This window comes from Fopius arisanus, unplaced genomic scaffold (genome assembly GCF_000806365.1).
Source record: "Fopius arisanus strain USDA-PBARC FA_bdor unplaced genomic scaffold, ASM80636v1 scaffold00043, whole genome shotgun sequence".
NCBI classification, from domain to species: Eukaryota; Metazoa; Arthropoda; class Insecta; order Hymenoptera; family Braconidae; genus Fopius; species Fopius arisanus.
Genome location: NW_011887782.1, coordinates 320,202 through 343,835, shown reverse-complemented (window position 1 = coordinate 343,835; position 23,634 = coordinate 320,202). Strand labels below are relative to the sequence as shown.

General features: G+C 41.6%; 6 protein-coding genes across 10 annotated transcripts; 3 read left to right on the top strand and 3 right to left on the bottom strand.

The window, feature by feature from the left end:
- The first annotated feature begins 747 nt into the window (after nt 1-747).
- Nucleotides 748-3,800, top strand: LOC105266991 (hexamerin). The gene is made up of 3 exons (XM_011305544.1): nt 748-835; nt 939-1,555; nt 1,628-3,800. Exons 1-3 carry the CDS (start codon nt 760-762, stop codon nt 3,695-3,697), a joined length of 2,763 nt encoding a protein of 920 aa, XP_011303846.1. The 5' UTR covers nt 748-759; the 3' UTR covers nt 3,698-3,800.
- Nucleotides 3,801-3,859: 59 nt separating this feature from the next.
- Nucleotides 3,860-5,325, bottom strand: TpnC25D (Troponin C at 25D). Its single transcript, XM_011305543.1, has 3 exons — nt 5,131-5,325; nt 4,163-4,583; nt 3,860-4,068 (listed from the first exon to the last, which is right to left on the bottom strand). Exons 1-3 carry the CDS (start codon nt 5,131-5,133, stop codon nt 4,040-4,042), a joined length of 453 nt encoding a protein of 150 aa, XP_011303845.1. The 5' UTR covers nt 5,134-5,325; the 3' UTR covers nt 3,860-4,039.
- A 2,420-nt stretch (nt 5,326-7,745) lies between these two features.
- LOC105267035 (P3 protein) lies at nt 7,746-9,514 on the bottom strand. Its single transcript, XM_011305609.1, has 6 exons — nt 9,362-9,514; nt 8,934-9,143; nt 8,640-8,814; nt 8,214-8,476; nt 7,967-8,153; nt 7,746-7,906 (listed from the first exon to the last, which is right to left on the bottom strand). The coding sequence occupies exons 1-6, from the start codon at nt 9,512-9,514 to the stop codon at nt 7,746-7,748; spliced, it is 1,149 nt and encodes a 382-aa protein (XP_011303911.1).
- Nucleotides 9,479-17,797, top strand: LOC105266989 (uncharacterized). Of its 4 annotated transcripts, XM_011305541.1 has the most exons (8): nt 9,587-9,664; nt 10,097-10,241; nt 15,328-15,394; nt 15,686-15,869; nt 16,084-16,178; nt 16,306-16,442; nt 16,499-16,852; nt 17,217-17,797. In XM_011305541.1, exons 3-8 carry the CDS (start codon nt 15,347-15,349, stop codon nt 17,527-17,529), a joined length of 1,131 nt encoding a protein of 376 aa, XP_011303843.1. In that variant the 5' UTR covers nt 9,587-9,664; nt 10,097-10,241; nt 15,328-15,346; the 3' UTR covers nt 17,530-17,797. The 4 variants fall into 4 exon arrangements, with proteins under 4 accessions (XP_011303842.1, XP_011303841.1, XP_011303843.1 ...); XM_011305540.1 differs by lacking the exon at nt 10,097-10,241 and having other exon boundaries at nt 9,479-9,664; nt 16,342-16,442; XM_011305539.1 differs by lacking the exon at nt 10,097-10,241 and having other exon boundaries at nt 9,479-9,664.
- Nucleotides 9,763-14,368, bottom strand: LOC105266988 (uncharacterized). The gene is made up of 8 exons (XM_011305538.1): nt 14,031-14,368; nt 12,871-13,839; nt 12,561-12,777; nt 12,025-12,494; nt 11,735-11,862; nt 11,390-11,665; nt 10,735-11,323; nt 9,763-10,051 (listed from the first exon to the last, which is right to left on the bottom strand). The coding sequence occupies exons 1-7, from the start codon at nt 14,130-14,132 to the stop codon at nt 11,218-11,220; spliced, it is 2,268 nt and encodes a 755-aa protein (XP_011303840.1). The 5' UTR covers nt 14,133-14,368; the 3' UTR covers nt 9,763-10,051; nt 10,735-11,217.
- Nucleotides 17,798-19,090: 1,293 nt separating the features above from the next.
- LOC105266987 (uncharacterized) lies at nt 19,091-23,621 on the top strand. 2 transcript variants are annotated; one of them, XM_011305535.1, is made up of 2 exons: nt 19,091-19,174; nt 19,804-23,621. In XM_011305535.1, the coding sequence occupies exon 2, from the start codon at nt 19,862-19,864 to the stop codon at nt 23,471-23,473; it is 3,612 nt and encodes a 1,203-aa protein (XP_011303837.1). In that variant the 5' UTR covers nt 19,091-19,174; nt 19,804-19,861; the 3' UTR covers nt 23,474-23,621. The 2 variants fall into 2 exon arrangements, with proteins under 2 accessions (XP_011303837.1, XP_011303839.1); XM_011305537.1 differs by having other exon boundaries at nt 19,105-19,174; nt 19,793-23,621.
- Nucleotides 23,622-23,634: the final 13 nt, after the last annotated feature.

Genomic DNA, 23,634 nt, shown 5'->3' with positions numbered 1-23,634 from the left:
AATAAATTTCTGAGAAACTCTTAATAAAATTGAGGCAAAAAAATATATGGTCCTGAAATCTTATTATTATTCAATGTTACGCGATGAAAATTTATCTTAATTAACTTGAATTTATTTATAAATAAATTCACTTTATTTAACTTGAATTTATTTTAATGTACTTTAGATGTTGCAATGCTGATGTCTTGAGAGTGAGCAACTGATTGTCGCGGATCCGTGGGTGGTTATCACCCAATTATCGATGCATTATCTCTGATATATTAAAAACCGTCGATTAGTGGAACTAATGAATCTAATGCCGTTCTGAAATTAAATTCATGTTTTCAGCAATAATTATCTCTGAAGTTGTCGACTATCTCCTGCCGTAAAAAGAGAAACAATTACTCGATGACAACAACATTCTAAATTTAATTATTCATATTTTTTTCGAATAAAATTCACTTCTTGGAATGGAAAAATACAGAATGGAAAATAGTATGGAAAATTATTTTTCGGATGTTCTCCATCAATTCGTGCGATCGTACAATCAGGGAATTGGAAAAAAATTCCATAGCCAAATTTTTGGACGACCCGTATGACCCCCGGGTTTCGAAAAACATGGGAATACATGCAGTAATCATTTGGGTGCAGACATCGCATCTCCGGGATGGAGCAGGGTCAATGGGCCGATACCCCCGAATTTATTGATACCAGAAGAGTACAAAAGCCGGGGTCTGCAAGATGGAGAGCACAGAACAGGTTTCGTGTTCTAATTGAACAATGCGATTCGCTCTTGTACTAGCGGCCCTGGTGGCCACAGCGACCGCCATCCCAGTGCAGCTCAAGCTCCACGCTGGTAAGTACTTTTACATTAATTTTCCAATTGTTACATCACCTGAAATTCCTCCTGGAGTCTCTCCAATAGTACACGATAACAAATCATTATTTGAAATATCCAGCTGACCAGGACTTGCTGAAGAAACAGCAGGACATAATTTCCCTATTGGATCAGATCCTCCAGCCAATTCCCAACCAACAGTACCAGCAACTAGGCCTCACCTACGACATCCAGCAACATGTCCAGAACTACAATGAACCAGAGCTCGTAAACTACTACTTGACACTCATGAGATTGGGTGAGATCCAGCCAAAAGGAACTCCATTCTCCATCTCTGTGAGCACCCTCCGTAAGGAAGTGGCTGTCCTCACGAGAATTCTCATTGGCGCCAAGAACTACGACACCTTCGTCAAAACCGCTGCCTGGGCTCGCGTTCACGTAAATGAGGAGCAATACGTCAAGGCACTCATCGCCGCTATCCTCGTTCGACCTGACACTCAGGGAATCGTACCCCCAGCCCTCTACGAGATCTTCCCCCAGCACTACTTCGACAACAGAGTCATCCAGCAGGCACAGCACGTTGTCAACAACCCATTGACCAAGCAGACTGTCATCATCAACGTCAACTACACAGACACTCTGCCAGTTGGTGAGCAATACCTGAGCTATTTCACCCACGACATCGGTCTCTCCTTGTACAACGCCTACACTGGTCTCGCTGGTTTGATAACTCCAGAGGTAATTAATCCTGAATACTCTCCTAAGCACTTAAAAACCTTCAAAATTACTTATTATTTTTTAATACCTCAGCAAACCATCCGCGGCGTCCAGGAGGAACAGGGTCAGGGTAACATCGGACGTGGTTCCATCTACTACTATCTCCAGCGTCAGCTTCTTGGTCACTACAACCTCGCTCGTCACTCCAACTCTCTTGGCCCAATTAAGGACCTCAATGTTGAGCACCCAGACATCTCCTACCAGCCCCACCTCCAGCATATCAACGGTCTTCCATACCCAGGTCGCAGCGGCAGTGTCAACCTAGTGCCCAAACAGCACCAGCTCATCAAGAATGTCCAGGCATTCGAGAAGAGACTCATCCAGGCAATCGACGCTGGCCACGTTATCACACCCCAGCAGTCATTCCTTTCTCTGTACCAGCCCCAGGGTCTCAACATCCTCGGTGACTTGATCGAGGGTGTCGGCAAGAGCATCAATCCAAGATACTACGGTAGCTTCCAGGCAGCAGCTCGTCAACTTCTCGGCAATGTCCCAGACTTCACCAGCATCTACGACTACACACCCTCAGTCCTGCAACAGCACGAAACCGCTGTACGTGACCCCGTCTTCTTCAGCCTTGTCAAGCGTATCGTCAAGCTCTTCAACCGCTACCAGAATGGCCTGCCAGCATGGCAATACAACGATGTTGTCCTCCCCACTGTACAAATTGAGAACGTTGTCTTCCCCAATCTCGTGACCTACTTCGAGCAGTACCAGGTGAACCTCAACAACGCAGTCCAACAGAATGTTCACAACGTTGAGCAACAGAACGTGCAGGTCAAGGGTCAAGTACCAAGACTCAACCACAAGCCATACGAATACAAAATCGTTGTCAATGCTGAACAGCCAATTCAAAACGCTGTTGTCCGCGTCTACCTTGGCCCCAAATTCGACTACAACGGCAAGATAATCGACATCAACGAGCACCGCCAATACTTCGTCGAGCTCGATCAGTTCGTTCACCAGCTCCAGCAGGGCCAGAACGTCATCGTCAGGGACTCCCAGCACGCACCCCACCTGAGCTACGACTACCCATCAATCCAAAACCTCAAGGTCCACCTTGACAGCGCAATCCGCAGCCAAAACCCGTACTACGTGCACGAGCCCCAGCAGATCTTTGGATTCCCAGCGAGATTATCCATCCCCAAGGGACACTACGGTGGTCTTCCCCTTCAAATCCTCGTTGTCATCACCACTACTGAACCCACACAAATCCCATACGGCCCAGTTGTAACCCCAGACTACCAGTCGTACCAGACAAGCCACTACAAGGTCGTCGGTGTCAACGAATACCCACAGGTCATCCAGGGACACGGACCTGGTGGAATCCAACAGGTAGTCGATGTTGTTCCCGTCCACCCACAAACTGGATTAACTGGCCAACAGGTGGAGAAATTGAAGTACTACTACGGAAACTACCTCTACAAGAAGTACCCCACGAGCTATCCCTTCCCCGCGATAATCCACCAGCACCAGGCTGGTGTTGTACCCACTGAGCAGTACCAGTACTACGGCCAACAGGTTCACCAGAACTCAATGACCGGAGGCATCGGACAGATGGGCTATGGCCACGGTGTCCATCAGGGCATTCACGGTCTCCAGGGAGTACACGGCATCCAGGGAGTTCAAGGAGTCCAGGGTGTTTACTCAGGTGTCCAGGGAGTTGAGGGTGTCCAGGGAGTAACTGGAGTGACTGGAGTAACTGGAGTAGCTGGAGTAACCGGAGTAAGTGGAGTAACTGGAGTAAGTGGAGTAACTGGAGTGACTGGAGTACGTGGAGTACATGGAGTGCAGGGAGTACAGGGAGTACAAGGAGTCCAAGGAATCTACCAGCAGGTGCCCCTCGGTGTCTACCAGGAGAACGGGCAGAACGTTGAGGGTGTCTACAATAACTACCAGCACAACGCTGAGTACCTGAAGAAATACTACCAGGGCAAACACATCAGCACCATAATCGGTGGTGCTGTCTCCCTCGACAACAAACCCCTGGGATGGCCCCTGGACAGACCACTCGCCAAGAGTGCTCTCTACGCACCCAACATCTTCGTCACTGGTGTCATGGTTTACCATGTAGACCAGGTTGACAATGTCTACACCCAATAACCTGCAGTTACTTGATTTATTATTCTCTCTTCTTTGAATTCTTTAACTGTGGATTTGTAATAATGAGTTGTAATATTTGAAGTTAATAAATTGTTCAATGCAATACTCTATTTTTCATTGACTTATCCACTAAAGATGGAAATAATTTTTTTAAATCAATGCTTTTCAATAAAAAATTTCATTTATTCATCGCTTAATCAATAATAATTAATAATTGAGTGACCAATTGAATTCCAATGAGTTCCATAATCGAATGACACTTTTAGATGGATATGATCAATTTTATTGACACCATTGCCAATTGATAATTTGTCGAATGAAGTATTCCTTGGAAGATGTCAGCTACTCTCCGGTCATCATCTCCATGAACTCTGAAATTAGAAGGGAAATATGTAATAATAACTTGTCTAAAAAAAGCCACCTCATTAGAGATGAGTGATGAACCGTGGTGAATTCTCAACGAACCGTCAAAGTCAACGGTGCCAGAGCCGTCGGTATCAATTTCAGCGATGATGCCATCGAGATCGGAGCTCGTGAGTTTGTCATCGAGAGCAGCAAGAATTTCTTTGAGTGTTGCTGTTGTTATGTAACCGTTGCCCTCACGATCGTAGAGCCGAAAGGCCTCTTTGAGCTCCTCCTGCATAGCCTCGGCGTCCTCCTCCTCGAGGAATCGTCCAGCTATCTTGCAGAAGACATCGAAATTTACCTTGCCAACGTGATCCGGATCGTTCTCCTCGATGAGGGCATTGAGATCAGCGTCGTCAAAGAGTTGACCCATTGTATTGAGAATTGTGGAGATCTTCAGGGTGTCAATGAATCCACTCTTCGTCGTGTCGAACATCTGGAATGCCTTCCGCATCACTGCCACCTTCTGCTCGTCTTCCTCCTAGCAGATCAATCAAATCAACAATCAATCAGAAATCGCAAGATCAAGACAATTCATCCGCATTCAATTGCCAATTCTCTCAAATCTTCAAATATCTCGAAAATTAACCGAGATGCCGATTTTTTCGAAAAAATCATTTCTGTAGATCTCGATCAACTCTACAAAAATCGTCTTGACAAAAATTTCATTATCTCTCCTAGTTCTGGAGATATTCTCCACCGATTGTCCGTTTATTGTAGAATTGCATTAAATTTTATTTCATGCTCTGATTTCAAGTAGTTAAAATTTCTTTTATGGCGGAAAATAAATTAAAATGGGAGGGGAAGAGTACAGATAAATCCCAAATAGAATAGATATTAAACATCTATTTGTACACCGCAAGTAACACATCACTTCTTCAACATGATAGCTCATAGATCTTCGCGGAGAGATCAGCCAAGTGGTCATAAATAATAGTAAGAACTTTAGAAATATTTGGGATTTCGACTAGCCACAATTCACTATCGGCCACTAATTGATCCGGCAGTTATTGACAATAATGTCTTACCATATTGATGCCTCTGACGATGGACACAGAGTACCTGAAGAGACGTTTGTCTCCGGAGGATATAAAGGCCCTGGTGAACTGTCGTATCGTAGGAAAACCAGCTAGAAATTTCGTCTCGTTGGTTTGGGTACACAAAAATAGTATCTTTCGTGACACAGCCCAACGAAAAATGAAATATGTTATAAGTGCGCGCGTCTAAGGCTTTTGGTATGGCAAATGAGGAGAGAAGGACGCTCACGCACTGGTGAATTTAAAGATATATATCAAGTCTCATTCTTGAATATAAGGGGAAAAACAGAGTCCGGACAATTCGAGTTAAAACATCATGCAATCCATTACAACTCTTACTCTATTCCGCCTTCACAGTTTAGAAACTCCACCTGTTGCAACTAGAGTAGGTAAAAATATCATCAAAGCATCTTCATTTTTATCCCTTTATTCCCCTGGGATTCAGTGAATTCAGGTGAATTATTTATTCCAGGTCATGTGCCAGACAGTTTTGCAATTTTGCTAATGCAATGGAAAATGAGAGCAGCAGTGAAAACGTCTGTATTCTCGTTGAATTTTTCAGTAGTCTTTGATGTTAAATTAATCATCGAGTCATTGGATAAATGACTGTCCACGTGGATACCGAGTTATCCTCCATTATGATCTCAATGACAAGTATATAAGATCCAGTATTAGATGGATATAGAATCGCTAGACGTTGGCGATTACATCTTCAAGAGCTAATACCGGTGCAGAATAAATGGAGACACAGTCTCTATGAATTGCCAGTGGTTTCACGGTACATTTGAATCGTCGACGCCTCGTCCCAGGGCTATCACACATATCTTTAATGTAACACCCCAACAACTGTCTCATCGGTATGAAAATCCGTGCCAAAATCATTTTTTCCCATTTTTCCAAATAAAACAGTGCATTTTTTCTGAAAGCCATGCGTTACTAAATTCAAATTTCTCTATTTCATTTTATTCTCTTGTTATCTCTCGATTGCTTCCACAATTTTCATATTTTTCAAAGTATCCCCCCGATTTTTCAATCAAATTCAAGTTCTTCAATCAAATCCAAAAATTGAAATTTCTGATTGATCTTTTTCTCGATAAATTTCTAGCGATAGAAATTATGTAAACCGAATTTAAACTGATGGAATAACATTCTGTCTGATTCATCAGTCCCATCAGTTGTTGCTCATCACCCAGAAGAGCAAAAAGCATCTGACAAGTTCGTTAGCCTTCCAACTGTCCAGCAGTTGCATTATTACCACCGAAATCTCTCATTTTCTCTGGCTCATCGCCCATTATTTATTCATAAAAGCCCCTAGAGGCATGACATGAACTTTTTATCAAACATCTGACACGTGTCGTTATTAACAATTGAGAATACCTCGTTACGCGTCAAGTCATCTCCTGCAATCCTAAAAATATCCCAGTGGATTTTCGAATTTACATAACGTATCGTAAATAAATCCACCAGAATATTTCCACTCGATTGGAAAGTCATTATTGTTTCTGCAAATTGTTACTTGTATAAACGGAGTGCACGGTATTTGAAGCTCCGAATAAACACGGGGAGAAGGATTTATGGAGAATAATAAGACTTTGATCTTTATATAAAGTTTATATAAAAATTTTATCTTTAACAAAACTGTTTCAATTTTACGTATTTCGATGACACATTGGGGTAATTACAGAATTACTGGCACACGATTGAGTAATTCGTTGGATGAATTCGCTCGGAGATAATTCGAATAATTAAACAACAAATTAAATCACTTGGTGAGGGGGAGGTAGTGAAATTGTTTACGATTTTTTATCAGGGGTAATAACAGTTTAAGACTGGGTTTATCACACTGGTTTCAATATTCAACGAAAAATATTCAATTGCAAATTCACATGATGAAAATACTTTGTATTCATAATTTCTAAGAATATCTAAGTACTTTCATAATTTGTGGAATAAATAAATAAGGCGTAAATATATAATTTAGGAATAATCAATATTCGTCTGGATATTTTAACAGGTGGGAGTTGTCAGGGGTTTCTAAAATAAAAATGTTCTCTATTGAATATTTTTCGTTGAATATTTAAACAAATGTTTGTAATATATATCTCTTTATACAAAAATGACAGGTTTGTTCAACGTTCAACGCTGGGTAGCCCATCTCAGACTCATCTAGGTTTAATAAATATTGAACTCTCCAATCACAGAGAATAATAAACAATAAATTCCTCAATTTGAGCAAGGGAAAAATAATTGTAGATTCAAATAATGAATTAAGTAGTGAATGCTCGGATTTCATTGAGACAGACAGTTTCTGATCCGCTAAAAACATCGAGACAATTTGTGATCACAAACTCATTCGAATCATCAATCAAAGAAGTAATTCAACAGTCAATATCTCTGAATCTAACAGAGATGGAGATTCTTTTCTGGAATCTTTTTTGTGGAGTACAATGAGAGCTACAAAAAAGGTTATAACAAATATTTCGCTATATCTATGAGATTTCAAGATATTTAAAAATATTTGAATAACAATTTTTCTACAATTCACTTTCTAAAAAGAGCTAGCAGTGATCACAAAATGTCTTCAACTCAGAAACTCTCTGTCTACCTTAATCAGAAATAACCGAGGGAGTAGTGGCTAGAGGTACATCGCTTTGGAGTTTCTCCATGGATGGAACGTACTTTTTTTTTCGACGATTGACAACAAGTTTAATCAGCCAGAGAATCCCCAGAGGAAGAGGTGTCATCATCGAGCAGGCAACTGGAATAACTGCAAGCAATCATCCCCAATTAACAATATCATAATTTAATTTATTGTGGATTCCATTACCTGTCGTTAGATCAGCTGCTGGCTGCTTCAAGCTGAATCGCAGTAGAAAAATAGCGATTCCAGTATTTTGAATGCCAGTCTCAATGGCAATAGCTCGAACATCGGCTCGTGGTTGGCGGCATATCATCATGGCTAACCAACCGCAAATAAAACCGAGCCAGGGTAATCCCATTCCTGACAACACGATCTGCAATAACAAAAATATTATCATCACTAAAACCACAACGAAGAGAAATCTATCAATTACCTGGAAGGAGAACAGCTCAAAGAGGTACAAATTCGTGAAGATAGCGAATGTAACAATGAAGAGAATCAGCACAACGGAGAAGGGCTTCATTATTCGCACCATTACACTCGATAATCTCGGGAATTTTTTCTGGATAAAGTACCCCACACCCAGGGGTAGCACGAGACCAACTGCTATATACGCTATTCTTTTGTAGGGAACTACGAGATTTCCGCTGTCGAAGATGTATTTTCCCAGGGTGAAAATCCAGAAAGGCATTGTTGCTAATGACCAGAGGACAATTAACGAAATTAATTTAATGACATTTTTTAAAACACGCAGAATATACCACCCAAAGTCACTAGTGAAATAGCAAAAGATATTACTGAAATATCTCTCATACTAAAGGTGGAGATTTCTCAGATTAATCAATTGTTTATTAGTTACCAAAGGAAGCCAATGTTGATAAGCTCGTCATAGCAATAGAGAGATTGAGATTTCCTTCCAACAGAACTGTCCAAATATTCGATGCACCACCACTTGGACTTATGCCCGTGAAAAAAATTCCAATTTGCATCTCCGGATTATCAGGAAATAGGACTCGTCCAATGCCAAACGCCAGCTGTAAACAAACAAATATAAATTACTCCGATAAATTCCAGTCGTGAATATTTGTCAGATGCATGACGACTCGGTTGCATTAATTCAGGAGATTAATTAGGATCATTTATAATTACTAACGAGTGGCATTAGGAGAAATTGGCAGACTCCACCGATTAGTGGACCAATCGGCCGGCTCAGGGTCTCTCTGCACACAGACCAATCCATAGCACAGCCAAAATTTATGTAGAGGATTGAAACTAGTGTTGCTACGCTGACTGTGAATAAAGTGTCGATTACACGCTCGGGACGTGTCACTGTTACCATTAATTTTTCCCTTGCAATTATTCCCTGGAATTAATAATCAGAATAATTAAAGAATTCTCAATCTCATCTTCAGAGAATTCAGGGGATTCTGGGACAATTCCCTTAAGCTAATTCCACAAGAACTTTGAAAAAATATCGATCTTCGGTCACACAATTTCATATCATTGGAGTTCATTTAGATATTTTATATTTTATGCAGAATCCCAGAGACTAGAGAAATGGAATTAATGGGGAAGACTCACATCATTGTCGTTCAAGACATCGACTTCGATATCAGTTCGTCCGAGGAATATTCCCTTGACTCTGATGGAGTCGTTCCAACGAGTTCCTTCAGGTGCTGCAGCCCAAGGAACTTCTACTTTTCCGATGTTGGGGTCTGAGCTTCTTCCAACCATACTGAGAACACCTTGATAGCTTTCTGGTATCAGCAGAGAGAATGGAATGACAATTGTGTCACCCACGTGGAGCTCGACTCCAGTTGCATTCAGGGATGGATCGAAGAGCTGGGCATCTGCCTGGGTCATCAGGAGCATCACAATCCCCAGGTAAATAACTGCCATGATTTTTCTGAAAGGAGATGTTCAATTCAGGTCAATTGATAGCGCAATTATCACTCGTGATATCCAGATTGATAATTTCATACGTTGTTCTTAGTGAGATTTCACTAATTATTCCCCACGTACGTCTGCGATGACGCAATATCCGAGAAAATATCCAATCGCAGTTCCCTCCAAAGTGAATTACTTTGAATTTACCGAGATAATTATATTCGTAACTTCAATATTATTCCGACGTTTCATGACTCCCTCGAAATAACCGATCACTCAGTCATTTATGTACCCCAGGGATCTTCGATGATGACTTCTGTGTTGACCAAGTGCTGATTAACTACCACAGACTCATTCCCCACAGACCGCAATAACTGCAAATTACTTCACTCACGCTGTCAGCTAATCAGCTATTTCTTTTCATGAAAGGCACGAGGTCAATGAAAAAGAATGGGGGAATCACGACGTGTTGATACAAATTTCAATGTCAGATACACGAGGGCCGATAAGACATTTAATCACGCATCTATCCCACATTGAAGATAAATTACAAGTCATTATGTAATTCAAACAGGTAATTTTATTCAATCTACACTTTTTGATTTTCACATAAGTCGAAAGGAAAATCGAAATCTTGAGATCAGGGACAAGTTTAAAAGTTAATTAAAACAGAAATCGAATGCTAATCAATTTTCTATTGCACTTCGGTATTTATAACTTCCATTGCCATTCAACTCGAATAAAAACTCTGAATTACCTTTGAATTCCAGAAATGGTGATACAGAATTTTAATAATTAAAAAAAAAGAAAATCCTCAATTGTTTTGGCACTAAATCAATTTCCTATATTTTAAATATAATTCTTAGTGTAAAAAATAGATTAAAATGTAAATTTATTCCTAGATTACACAATTGTTTATTTATGTTTATTTATGAGTAAAAATCTTCAATCAACAAAATTGAGCGGAAAAATCCGATCGATGGAATTCCACTGAAGAGTAGAGTTGTCTACCTTTCACGTGGACTCTGCATTGATGAAATACCAAATTAAAAAAACTGTTTACTTACGTATTACGTCTGATTTATTACTGCGATTTATTTCTCTCCAGTGCAATTGAATTTATCCCAATCGGCATTTTGCATTTGCATTTCACTTGCACTGTGCACGCATCGAGGATCACGTACTATTCATACGTACCATAAAAGTATGGGTGCTTAATTCTTGGAAAATCTGCCCCCAAAAACTCAACTGAGACCTGGCTTGACCTTGCGTAGAAAATCATAATTATCATTGGAAATACCTGAGGAATTGTGTGGCTCCATCTCTGGAAGCTGTTTGGAGGCTGCCAAGATCACTTGATACAGCAGAATAAAAATAAATAAATCATTTATCACAACAAAAACTCAAATTATCCATCTAATTTTTTTTGCTGCCAATAATAGAGGATAATATCGATAAACTCATGTCATCTTTCATCCACTCCCTTTATTCCTCAAGTATAGATTTATCGAAATGACTCTATCATCGAGAAAAATGATATATTTAATCCTCTAAAATTCCAAGAATTCCAATTCAAAAAGTTTTTTAATTATGTCATCAATCTGGAGCTCTTTGGAGATATTGACTATCAATTCGTCGACTAATTTATCGGCAATCCTGTAATGAGATGATTGGAGTGATTAGAGTGGGTTAAAAATATGAGGGGATGATTTGATATCTCACCAGGCGACAACCTCCCAGGGTTTGTTGGGACTATTGCTCGTGTACATTGGACTAGATCGGGATGAGGCGTTGTACTCATCCCTGTACTTCATCAGCACCTGAGACGATCTGTCAGACACAATCAGCTCAGTCAAGCCGCAGTCTTTTCTCTCAATCAGTCTTGAATTTTCCTGAGTCACTTGACAAGATGCATCCATATATTTTGACGTGGTTTCGTCATTCTGGGACAGGCAGATCAACTGCATGTTCTCAGGGCCTGTGCGAGCATCAGATAATCTGGAATGAATTTTATCAGATTAAATAGAAGAAAATGCGAGTTTCATTAATTCAAATAGCTCCAATTACCTGGAATCAGAGGCTCGACCATTGGTTTTAGACCTCGTGGTACAATTACTATTCGATTGTTGACAATTATTTATAATCTCCAGTAAACTTGTCATCGATGACTCAGACTTTTTCTCTCCATTATTCCGCTGAAAAAGGAGTAATCAAAATAAAATATACAGCTGAATCGTTAAATTCGATGACTGAACATCTAAAAATTCCTATTTTGGTCCGTCCAAAACTGCGAAAGGTATTTTGGATACTCATTCGCAAGAATGACGTATAAATTCCCCAGAAAAATGTGTACTCACCTTGTTCGCCACCAAACTCATGAGATCAGCAATAACAGGAACCAAATTAGCCAGTCGTTCATCCGCACCGTGTCCCTCGTCAATTCCATTGACGCTGGTTTTGCTCGTTTTAACGGAAGTCTTGGAATTCTTTCCCAAATTTTTGGCACGCCTCCTGATGCTAATCTTGCTCTCATTAGATGTAACAGGGTGAAATTTCCTTGACACACACCGACTCCCCTGATTCATCATTCCAAAATTATCCACATTACCAAGATCACTGCTATTTCTAGCCGTTTCCGCTTCACGTGCAATTATATCCATCATTGTTTTAATGTCATCTCCATGAACCCCATGACTCCTCTTCCTCGTGGATTCCTTTGACGATTTTCGACCAACGGAATTAGTGTAGATCTGCTCAGGAGTTGGTGGGGGATTATTTAGAGACACTCTAGGAATACCTCTATCTTTTGGACAAACTCCAACTGTAACTGTTTATAAACAGACGTGTCAGACAACTGTATTAATAATTCATCAATCCCGTGTATTTTATTTACCAGGTCTACGTTGCCTCTGGGTCTTTGGACATTTGGAATCCATGCTGTACATGCTCAAACGATTAGGAAAGCCCTTCAAGCCATTCTGTCTCTTTACGTTAGAACCAAAAGGTCCTGTTACTACTGACTGTCGAGCACTGAATAATTGAGATTCACTGTCTGAGTGCAGCCGAAGTTTTGAGAGGATTGCATAGCATCTGCTCTGCAAGTCGTTACCCTGTAACAACGATTCCATCATGAATAATTCCATTTGAATAGTTACTTAGAAGTAAAAGATTCTAGAATTGAAAATAATCTATTCTGAACTCACCAAACCTTGAGAGCCAGTGTCTCCGCCTCCAACACCATCAGCAGTGATGTTAATCTTTCCACAGGCGTCCTTTAATTCAACAACGACTCCAAGAATCTCCTTGAGCTTTCCAGGATATTCCTCAAGTACAGAACTGGGGATGTGATTGCAGTAAGCATTGAGAGCACAGACGAGAAGCTGATGGGAGGCGCACAGTTTCTGCTCAAGGGCTTGCATATGAAGAATAGTTCCCCTCCTGCCTTTTCCCTCAAGGACAGCCTTGAGGTGCTTCTGAATGTCCCCCACCTGTCTTCCAAGCTCGTAGAGATAATTCCTGGAGAATCGAATCCCAAATTCGACCAGTCGTTTCTGCCTCCTCTTGAGGTCATTCTCTCCATCAGGTCGAGGGATTCTGCAGAGTCTGTAGGAGATATCATCCAGGATCTCTGAGATCCTCCCCTGAAGCCCTAGGATCTTCTGGGCAATCACTGGATGTGGCTGAACCTCCAGGAATTCCTCGTCATCTCCGGATTCGTACTGGGAGCTCAGGTCAGGGCTCGAATTGCACTCGAGACGATTCACTTTTCGAAGGAGTCGATTCTTCCTGTGGGTGGACTTTATGGTGCTCTCGGAGCTCGAGTGCTTGGATTTGACATCCAATTTTGACACTGGCGATCTCTCCAGGGTTGACACGTCGTCGTCATCGTCGTCTTGCGAGACGAATGTTATGCTGCTCCTTCTGCTGAGGTCTTTGGACTCCTGGGCTGGCACTCGAGATTTCCTTGTGGATTTAGAGATCCTCTGCGTCTCTGCCACTGGGGGAAAACTCTCTAGGTTTATGTCCGAGAGGTCGGACTTCAGGGGATGTTTCAGGGGTTCCAAGGGGATTCTCTGGGTCACGAAGTCTGACCAGAGTTTTTCATCGTTCCTCTGGGATCTCTGACGACGGACATCCTTCAGGATGTGCTTGAACTGCTCCGGTGGGACGTACTGTAATTAAAATATTAATTAATACAAAAAATTCAGTCCTATGTTTCCTGGACATCGAGATATTAGTGAAAAAAAAATTGATCTGTAATTGATAAAATTAGAAATTTCAACTGAGAGAGAAGAAAATTTTTAAAAAATCTCTCTTCAATTTTCTGGTGTTGAGAAAAAATAAAATTTCATTAGGATTTCACCTTGAAATCAAAATCATTATCGTCATCGTCCGAGAAGATGAATTTTTCCACCCCCTTGTTCGTCAGGTAGTCGAATTTCATGGGTTTAACGACAGATGACATGTCCAGGTTATTGGTTAGAATTTTTTTTCGAACGATTATTTCACTTTTTACATATCATGGACATCCCTCGCGTCCATCACATACCATTGTACATTTATTTATATAAAAAACGTAATTTGTATATCCGTAGAAAAATCGTCGGTACGTTGTGATTATTACTACGAATACCGACGAATAAAAGTTTGTTTGGGGCACCGAAATAATCGAGGGGATGTAAACATCACGTACTGGATCGATCGATAAAAAAGTTTTCCCTCCCTTTCATCCCTCGATTTGAATTTATTCTTTAATATATAATAAATTTATTCTATAGGCAGAGAAAAAATAATAACTATATAATAATGATTATAGTTTTTATATATTAAATGTCATAAAGGGGTTGATTCACCCCCCCTTTTTCCACCCCCAGAAATTTTTCCCCTCCAAAAACACTCCCTCCCTCATAAAATTGAGTACTCAGTGTTGAAAAAAAAATAAAAATCCAGCCACGAGGGAATGTTCATTGATAAATTCAAACAACCCCCGAAAAGGAGTTTGCACCCCACATTTTGATAGTGACCGGTCGTCGAACCCCTGGTACCCCTCCCCGGGATGCGCACAGGTGTATATTCCCGACAAAAAGGTGCGGTCGGTACTACAATAGCAAAATGACCGCCCCTCCATCCTCAGGTGGATCAATACTACCACCCGGCATCCCTCAATTCGGTGAAAACCACCCAACAATTTTCCCCGTTGCTTCAACCCCAGAAGCAATCCGCGAAATTTCGCGGCGCGTTCACCCCCACAAATTACCCGGGAAATTCCCAAAAATTACGCGACAAATTCGTCTTCTGCCGGGTGTGGAAGCTCCGGTGCCGAGGGTGAGAGCTGGTGAGGGCGTTGATACCACTATCAAAAAACCACGTCTCAACCCCCTCGACCATCGCTCAATTTCAACGAGTTCCGGTCTCATCCGTCAAACTGCGTAAGCATTAATTTGCCATTTTTAATAGCGTATGTGTGTTTTATCGCGCCAATTATACGATCCAATTATTATTTACCCGGTGAATATTTCGTCGGTTGATTATTGTGGATTAGTGAGCCTGATTTAAGGGCTGATCTGACTCAATTTTTGCGCTGACGCAATTTTTATTTCCCAGTTTCATGCCACTTGGGGTGAATTTTCCATTTCTCCCCTCAATTTTTTGCCTTCCAGGAGCAGCGACTTCGTCAGCATGACTTCCAAGGTTCTCGTCAAGCTCCCCACGGTGCCATTCACTCAGGTCAGTGACTCATGATTTTACTGGGTAATGAGGGTGGGGGAGGGTTACCTCAGAGGGGTTAAATTCCAGGGGATCGGCTGGATTTTCCGGAATATCTCCGAAGCTAAGAGAGATAATGAAATTTTTGATAAAACATTTTTTATTGAGCTAACAGAGTACTAAAGAAAAGGTTATTACGAAAATTGCTGTATCTCTCTCAATTTCAGAGATATTACGGAAAATGTGTTTACTTTGTTGGAGAAGTCAATTGGCTTCTAGTCACTTGAGTATTGAATTGATTTGTTGGAATAGGGAAAAAAGCCAGCGAGTGAATTAGTCACATTACCAGCAAGAAGTGAGGGACAAATCAGGGCCCAGGGTATGACTGATCGTGCTGCACTGTTAGAGCAGAACATGAAGTTTCTCCAGGAACAGCACCAGGCGACTCTAATTGCGCTGCACCAAGAGGTGGAAATACTACGACAACGAAATAGAGGTACATTCTCTTCCCCCTTCCTAAAAAAAATGACTAATTAACCTATTAGTTCGAGGTCCTTCTTCAAAGCTCTGACTGCCAACCGAATCCGCAAAGAAACCCTAGATTTATCGAATAATTAAACTTCAATTGAATTATAAAATCTTTTCATGAATTTAGTTCTCAGTTTAGTCAATGTGAAATAATAAAATAATACTTTTTATTCATACCGTAGATTTACAGTTCCAATTGGTTTTCACAAAAGGCACCGCCTGTGCATCAAGTCCATCATCACCAGAGGACAATTCAAATGGGTTCGTGAAATCGAAGGTAGATGTTAATAATTTCAGTATTGAAGTGCTGAAACGAAATGAATAATCACTCATTGACTTTCTTTCCTTCGATAACTGATTAACCGTGCAATGTCGTTGTTAGACATTTGTGTATTTGAATGCAGGGAAGCCCAGTTAGTGTGAATGTTACTCCTCTACAGATTGAATTACTTGAACGAGATCTGGAGGAACTGAGGGTATCATTCAACGAGACGAAGAAGCACAATCAGCATCTCCAGGAGGTCATAGACGAGCAAAAAATGTGAGTAAGAGCATCACCCCACGAGGATCATCTACCTGACGTTAAATTTTCCCCAGAGAATTGGAGAAAACTGATCAACGAAAGGAGCAAACTGTCTCAGACGTGGGGATTCAGGTGGGGGACACCCAGGAAGTCCACAATGATTTGGCAACTCGTCTTGTTGATGCTGAGGCCTTGGTTAAACGTCTCAGGCGTGAAAATGCCGATCAGCAGAGGGAAATCGCCTCGATGAAGACGGCATCTGCGAAAAGTGGAAACAGGAGTGGACATGGACGAGGTCGTGCCAATGAAAATCCTCATCATAGTCGAGGGGCTTCTGGCGATCCTGGACAGTCCAATCGCCATCCCTACAAGTTTCCACCTCTCGAGGGAGAGAGCTACTGGAGGAATACGTCGAGAGGTCGTGGCAGGTGACTAGAAATTAAATAATTAACTATTAAACAACTATTCGATAAATGGAATTAAATTTCATGTGAATTGGGCCAGGTGCAATTTTTTCGAGCATTGTTTTTACTGAATAACGTGGAATTGAAGGGAAATAGCGATATTTTCATTGATACCTTTTTTATAGCTCTCACATTTTTCTATAAAAATGGTTTTTATCAAAATTTCGTTATCTCCCTTCCATTTCGAGATATCGCCTAAAAACTGGATACGAAAAAATGTAACATCCATAAATGATTTATAATTTCAATTTCTCAGGACATAGTGATTGCTCCTGGCCCCAAAAACACCTGAAAAATTGCATAAAAATTGAAAAACTAATTGTCCTAGTTACGAGCACCACCCAGCGCACTATCAGCGTCGGAATCGTCTGGAGGACGAAGGTACCGATGGTGACATGTCCTGCATAGTCCTGCCAGAATTGAGAATCGGCAGCATGAAAAATGAGGCCCCATGCTATCCCCCAATGTACCGTTCCCAACGTGGATATCACAACGGTGGTAATTACTACCGAGACAGTGGTAATCGTAAATTCCGAGGACAGGGACGTCAGCGTCGAGATCAGGACTACAAGGACAGAAATCAAAAGGGCCAGCAGCAGGGCGAGTACAACGACGCACCTCACACGTCTAAAAAAAATTAATAAACTCGTAATTATACCGATAATGTCGCTTGCGTGAGCAGACTCTGTGTTTTAGTTGTTAAATCAGGCTGAACAGAAAAAAAAAACAAATAATTCTCCATATTGAAAATTTTCAATTTAAATAGAATCTTTAATATGAATACTGAGTGATCCAGATAACATTTTCCTCGTATGTAATTTGTAGCACAGTGGCTAATTATGTAATTCAGCCTTGGCAATTAATTAGTGATGTCTGTAGCGGTAATAAACACCACAAGGTCGAGAGTAACGGAGATACAAATTATTATGAAATATTTAAAATCGTGTTAGACGGATTTACGGAGTATATTGTCAGTATTTTATGCATCATAGACTGTGTAATGACTATTTAAAGGATGAATGGGGTGGGGGGGGCTTTTTCGAGGTGAAAAATTGATTTTTCATGGATTTTAATGACCAAAAGGGAAACTGTTGTAATCGGTTTTGCTGTCGTCATCGCGGGCTGGTGATTATTTTAAATCTCCAGGAAATAATTATTTTGAGAATGAATTATCTGGGGTGGGAGAGAATTGAAAGGGAGAATTAAAAATTAATCTTATGCCCTGATTTAGAAATTTATCATTCTAATATTCTAGGATGTCGAGTGGCAATATTCTGGTGTCTATACTTCAGATGAAGAGTTTACTGATGATAAAGTTGGAATTAATAGTTCAGAGGATCAGTGTTACTTGTGCTTTATTAATTTTCAATTATTAGAGTTAATTCCTGAATTATTGGGCAGTTAAATAATTGCTTGCGATTACACCAAGCTTTATCAATTATCTGACAGTCGACAGAGATTTTATTATCACATTAGTGCAGCTCGAATTATTGGGATTTATTGTTGAATACTTGGAAAGATTACTCAGTATTTTGTCCTTCGTGTTATTACGTATGATGGAGAATTTATGGAAAAAATAACATTGAGAGAAAATGGCACTCGCTTGTTAGAGGGGAAAATGGAATTGAGTTGAGTGAATCAAAAAGAAATCGTCAGTTTTTCTCTCAATTTTCCTCCAATTTTTATTATACATTATATTTTTATTATTAATTTATTTGTCCGTGCATTAATTATCGATATCTTACATTACGATTTTTCGTTTTATCGGTAGATTTTATGGATTCCAGGATAATTATCGCATTCTCTCCACTCAATTCCGGAAAACACCAATTTTTTCCCCGTCACTAAACAATTCTTTCGGCTCCACTCACACAATAAAAACTCTTGATAAATAAAAAAATAAGGGGGAGGCAAGAGTCTGCATGGAAAGCTTCCCGACGGTGTTTTCAGAAATAAAAATATCGATATAACGCGCCTCGTGTTGCAACTAGACTTCAACAACCAATTTAAACACAAAAAAATCTTTATAATCGTGAGGTACAAGACTTATGCAGCTTGGATGGGTGATATATACATTAAATAATGAATAATTGCACTTGGAGTTATGTCTTTCATTTTACCCAATTTGAATTTGTCGTTGTTGTTCGGATATTTGAATTGGCACGGAAACAGCCGAGTGGTTGATCGACTCAATGATTTCCCGCCGTTTTCATGTCAAAACGGTTGGAACGGGAAAATTACTGGAAATTCGTGATAAATAACTCTGACTTGAGAGGGCAATTAAACGTGAGTACATTTTTTTATACATTTCAAGTACTTTAGGCTTATCCAGTGATAATTCTGTACATATGGAAATACTCACAATAGAACAGAATTATTGAACTCCTGTTGTCATCCCAAATGTTTATTTTTTGAGGTTAGGATTGTGTTTTAATCACCCGTAACTTAATAGATTAAAATTAATTGCATTAATAGGGGATCATGGGGGAATATGGACACCAGTTTTGAATAATGCCATGGAATGGATGCGGATTGTTGTCGCAATTTCATTTGCAGATGAATAATGCAACATCGTTGAGAGGATTTATCAAATCAGTTTTCATTGGATATCTCTCAGGCGATGCTAGATAGCGAAATTTTCATCGAATCTTTTTTGTAAGTTTCGTTTCGCTCTACAAAAAAGATTCTTATAAAAATTCTCCGATATCTGCTAGATTCGGAGATATTCGTGAAAAACCTCCGGATTTTCATGCCGTCCATTTTACCCCGCCTGTCCATTTTGCCCCATTTGTCCTAGATTAATTAATTAAAATTAATTAAAGATCTTTATATTGCGCATGGAGACAAAAGAACTCCGATATGTCCTTGATTATATTTAAATGTTTTTATAAAAATGTCAATAAGTTGTTGTACAGCCTCTAGAAGATTTCATCACCGCCTACAAATGCTAGAGGTTGATCCCCTAGTGCTACGATGTCGACTCCCAGTGAGAACACGTACGGAAACCTCCAGATGGAAGAGCGTTACAAGAAACTGGAGCGAACGCTGAAGATCCTGATGATGCAGCAGAAAAAATCCTGTGAGAATCCCTCGGAGCCGACGTGGCCTAGTGTTTCCAGCATCGCTGGGGATCCCCTGGACACGAGCTGCCCAGGATTTTCCTCACAGTCGTCTCAACTGGGGAGTGATGTCCTGGCCTCGAGCAGGGATATGCAAAAAATGATCCAGAATCGTTCAAATCCCCTGAAGCTACCCCAGGGAATGACAACCTCAAGCGTCAAAAGGTTCTCCGCAAATTTCCAACAGGAGAAAGCACTGATGCCTCCACCCAAGAGCATCGGAATTCTCGCCCACTCCTCCAGGAGGAATTCCTTGGCAAGATCTCACTCGAAAATCCCACTCCAGGGTTTGGGGATGGAACACGGATCCGCCCAGAGTGTCATCTCCTCGATAAAGTGCTCATCCTCGGAAAAAGACATCTCCAGGATAGAATTCGAGAAGGAGAACTGCCGAGACCGACCTGATGTCGAGGTGAAACCAGACAGAATCTTCTCTAAATGGAGGCCAGTTCTCAACGACAAGGGCCAGCTCATCATCAAGGGCACCCTGGAGTGTGGAAAAATCGCTCGAAGTAAACCAGTTATCCGGAGACTGACGTCAGTCTCGGTTCAATCTGTCTTCAATCACATCTACCACCTCCGTGGGAATATCTTCGATGAGAGACGCGAACTCCCAGAATTTATCAGAGGGAAATTCTACAATGGATTCCCTGACGATTGGGAGAACGTCTATCAAGTGTGGAGTAATTTCATCGTTGGGGGGTGTAACGAGAATTTTCGCTGGCCAACACCAATCACTGATAGTGATGACGACCTGAAGAGTGAGATCACTGATGTCACTGATTTTCGTAAAGCGCGGAAACGACTGGCATCAACTAGAGCCACTGGGGATCCCGAGGATAATATTCAGAGGAGCCCTAAGAAAAGTTTTTCAATGAAAAACCGAATGGACAAAAGGCCTGAGGAAATCCTTAGGGAGAGCAATCAATTGAGTCCTAGGAGGCAACTGAATTCCAACAGACAAGATCGATCCCTTGAGGGAATACAAGAGAATAAAATACCCTTCACCACCAGAAGAGGTCTCGATTTCAGTAGAGGGCCTCCTGGAGGATTAGCAGATATCAGGAATCCCTCGATACAGGATGAACACAATAAAAGCTGTTGTTGTTCGAAAGTATCGAATTCCAAGGGCTACCTGGAGGAACCCAACGACACGATCGAAAATTTCATGGAGAAGATAAGATCCCAGCAGATGAACAGCTCAGCAGTTTCAGTGACTCCATCCTTTGGAAGGCTGTCCATGACGTCTCTCAGGGACATAATCCACGAGGACAAACTCAAGATCATTTTGGAGAACCTGACAAGCAGAAAGTGCTCTATAACGTACATCGACAAGATGATCGAGATGTTTGATTGCCTGAAATACGTCGTATCGTACCAGCCAGACGACGGAATCGATCCTCTAGGTCAACAGCCCCCGGAGACATGTATCCGCCAAGAAACTGTAGTTCAGCCCCAAACGACGCCCAACATTCAGAAATCCATGCCACCCCAAGATGTCCAAGAGACTCATCACCAAAAACGAAACTCTTTTTTGAGGAGAAAGCTGTCACGAGAGGATTACGACAGTTCCGATGGTGGGGAGGTCTCCGTCGAGAATGACCGTCGACTGAAAGTGCCTTTGAAGCACCAAGAGAAGCCCCTGGACCAGCTGAGGTCAACGGAGAAGAGGCGACACCCCGAGTCGACTGCCATTCAGAATGAAGACGAGATCGCTCCAATGAACAAGTTCTCGTGTCCTCAACCTTCTTCTAAAGGCAGTGAGTCAAAATCTCAGAGGAAGACGTGGAAAGTGCCTCAACAGCCTCTCGTCAACTACGACTCATGTGTAAGCCTGACTGAGGACGAACGAAGGCCTTCCAAGTCCCATCGCTTCCTGAGACCCAGGGAACATACCCCTTTGAAGACTCGAGGACTCCAACCTGCCAATTACGACTCCAGTGTGAGTTTTACAGAGGACGAATTCGGGGACGATTTCCAAAGGGCTGAGGTCAAAAGGCAGATTCTCCAAGAGGCCAATGCCAAAGTCCTCAAGTCCCCGGATGGTTGCATCAAGCAATGTTTCCTGGAAGGAAATCACAGGAATTCACGAACTATTCCTGAGAAAAAGAAAGAGGAGGTGAGGCAGGAAGAGCCTGGTGAGAACAAAGAGAACCAAATGACCCCTGGGCCTTCTCGTGATGATGAGGATGCCTCCCAGAAAGTTAACGAAGAAATTGATAGAATATCCCTGGAGAGGACTTCCCCAGAGAAGAAAAAGAAGAAACCGACTGTTGTGAATGTTGAGAAGGTGAACATAATACTTCCCCAGGCTCCAGTGCGATCGGTTTCTGAAGGTTCCATTAAAGAAACCTCCAAGGACAATGCTCTGAAGGTCACGTCTGGAGAAGTTGAGGAGAAGAATTTGAGAGTGGAGTTGGAGGAGAAGAAATCGAGAAAAAGCAGAGAATCGACGAAAAAGGGGGAATTTGGAACAGATTCAAACCCAAAGCCCCTCACAGCGTGGGTCCCCAAACTCCTGAAGAGACCAGGAAGTAATTACGGCCTCATTTTCGAGGGGAAGCTCCTCAACGAGGCTGGACACATTGCGAGCAGGAGATTCTCCACAGATTTTGTCGTTAAACGAGTGAGCCCCCAGGTTATAGAGACCGAAGGGCATGAGTTCTATCAGCTGATTGGGGAGCTTAGCGATACGAAGCACACGGTTCCCAAGGAGATCCAGAAGATGTGCCTCAAGGGGTGCCCCGGTAGGATCAACCAGTTCTGCGAGAAATGGAGGAAATTGGTAGAAGAGACCAGCCCTGAGAAGGAGAATGATCACAACACGAGTATTGATATGATTGGAGTCCCCACGAGCTCCAGGGGGAGGAGGATCCTGCCTCCTCTGTGCTACTGGACTGGGGAAAGGATTACCCTGAAGGACGAAACCCCTGTGTACAGCGCTGGTAACACCCAGGAGTCCTCGATTCCTTCCTCCATGGAGATGTCCTTCAGGAAGGACGTGTCTCAGGATTCCTCCAGGAGGAGGGAGACCAGTGCCAAGGACACTACTGTCAGTCCAGTTCTCAACAATACTAACACCCGTAAAAGTGCGAGGAAGGAGGAGATTCAGGGCTTATCGAGATCTGTGGACCGAGTGGCTAAGGGGAAGAAAAGTCCAGGGGCTCTAGAACATGTGAAGACCTTGAGGTCCACCAGCAAGAGAAGACTCGCCAGGGATTTGGAGAGGGACTCTAGTGATGCGGAGGAGGTGGAGAGGGAGACCAGGACGAAGAGGAGGAAAAGCAGGAAGGCGGAGGGCACCTCTCCTCTGAAGGAAAAGGAGGAGCCCAGGAAGAATCGGGATAATGCCAGGAGCAATCGTCCTGAAAATAAGGGAACAAACTCAGGACTGACCTGCACTTATCGAATCAATGTGCCTTTTCGAGATGATGTACTCTCTGATGATCAATTATCTACAATGTAAATCTTTGGGAATTTAATTCTTTATGTTTTTTCAATTTAAGACATATTTGAGGTGTCCATTGGCAAATTGAATTGTTATTTTTCTATGTTTTCTATTTTTGGAGATAATGTATGGATAATTCAAGAGTAATGCATATTTGAATCTGTGAGTTATTTCGTCTT

Coding starts and splice junctions, on each gene's coding strand:
- LOC105266991 (XM_011305544.1), top strand. CDS start 760: ATGCGATTCGCTCTTGTACTAGCGGCCCTGGTGGCCACAGCGACCGCC. Junction 836..938: donor GCAGCTCAAGCTCCACGCTG/GTAAGTACTTTT, acceptor TGAAATATCCAG/CTGACCAGGACTTGCTGAAG. Junction 1,556..1,627: donor CTGGTTTGATAACTCCAGAG/GTAATTAATCCT, acceptor TTAATACCTCAG/CAAACCATCCGCGGCGTCCA.
- TpnC25D (XM_011305543.1), bottom strand. Junction 4,069..4,162: donor TGGCACCGTTGACTTTGACG/GTTCGTTGAGAA, acceptor TTCTAATTTCAG/AGTTCATGGAGATGATGACC.
- LOC105267035 (XM_011305609.1), bottom strand. CDS start 9,514: ATGGTTGGAAGAAGCTCAGACCCCAACATCGGAAAAGTAGAAGTTCCT. Junction 8,815..8,933: donor AATTTCTCCTAATGCCACTC/GTTAGTAATTAT, acceptor GTTTGTTTACAG/CTGGCGTTTGGCATTGGACG. Junction 8,477..8,639: donor ATCAACATTGGCTTCCTTTG/GTAACTAATAAA, acceptor TCTGGTCATTAG/CAACAATGCCTTTCTGGATT.
- LOC105266989 (XM_011305539.1), top strand. CDS start 9,561: ATGACAATTGTGTCACCCACGTGGAGCTCGACTCCAGTTGCATTCAGG. Junction 9,665..15,327: donor AGGAGCATCACAATCCCCAG/GTAAATAACTGC, acceptor TTTGCCTTCCAG/GAGCAGCGACTTCGTCAGCA. Junction 16,179..16,305: donor ATGGGTTCGTGAAATCGAAG/GTAGATGTTAAT, acceptor ATTTGAATGCAG/GGAAGCCCAGTTAGTGTGAA.
- LOC105266988 (XM_011305538.1), bottom strand. CDS start 14,132: ATGTCATCTGTCGTTAAACCCATGAAATTCGACTACCTGACGAACAAG. Junction 12,778..12,870: donor ACACTGGCTCTCAAGGTTTG/GTGAGTTCAGAA, acceptor TCGTTGTTACAG/GGTAACGACTTGCAGAGCAG. Junction 11,863..12,024: donor TGAGTTTGGTGGCGAACAAG/GTGAGTACACAT, acceptor CTCCTTTTTCAG/CGGAATAATGGAGAGAAAAA.
- LOC105266987 (XM_011305535.1), top strand. CDS start 19,862: ATGTCGACTCCCAGTGAGAACACGTACGGAAACCTCCAGATGGAAGAG.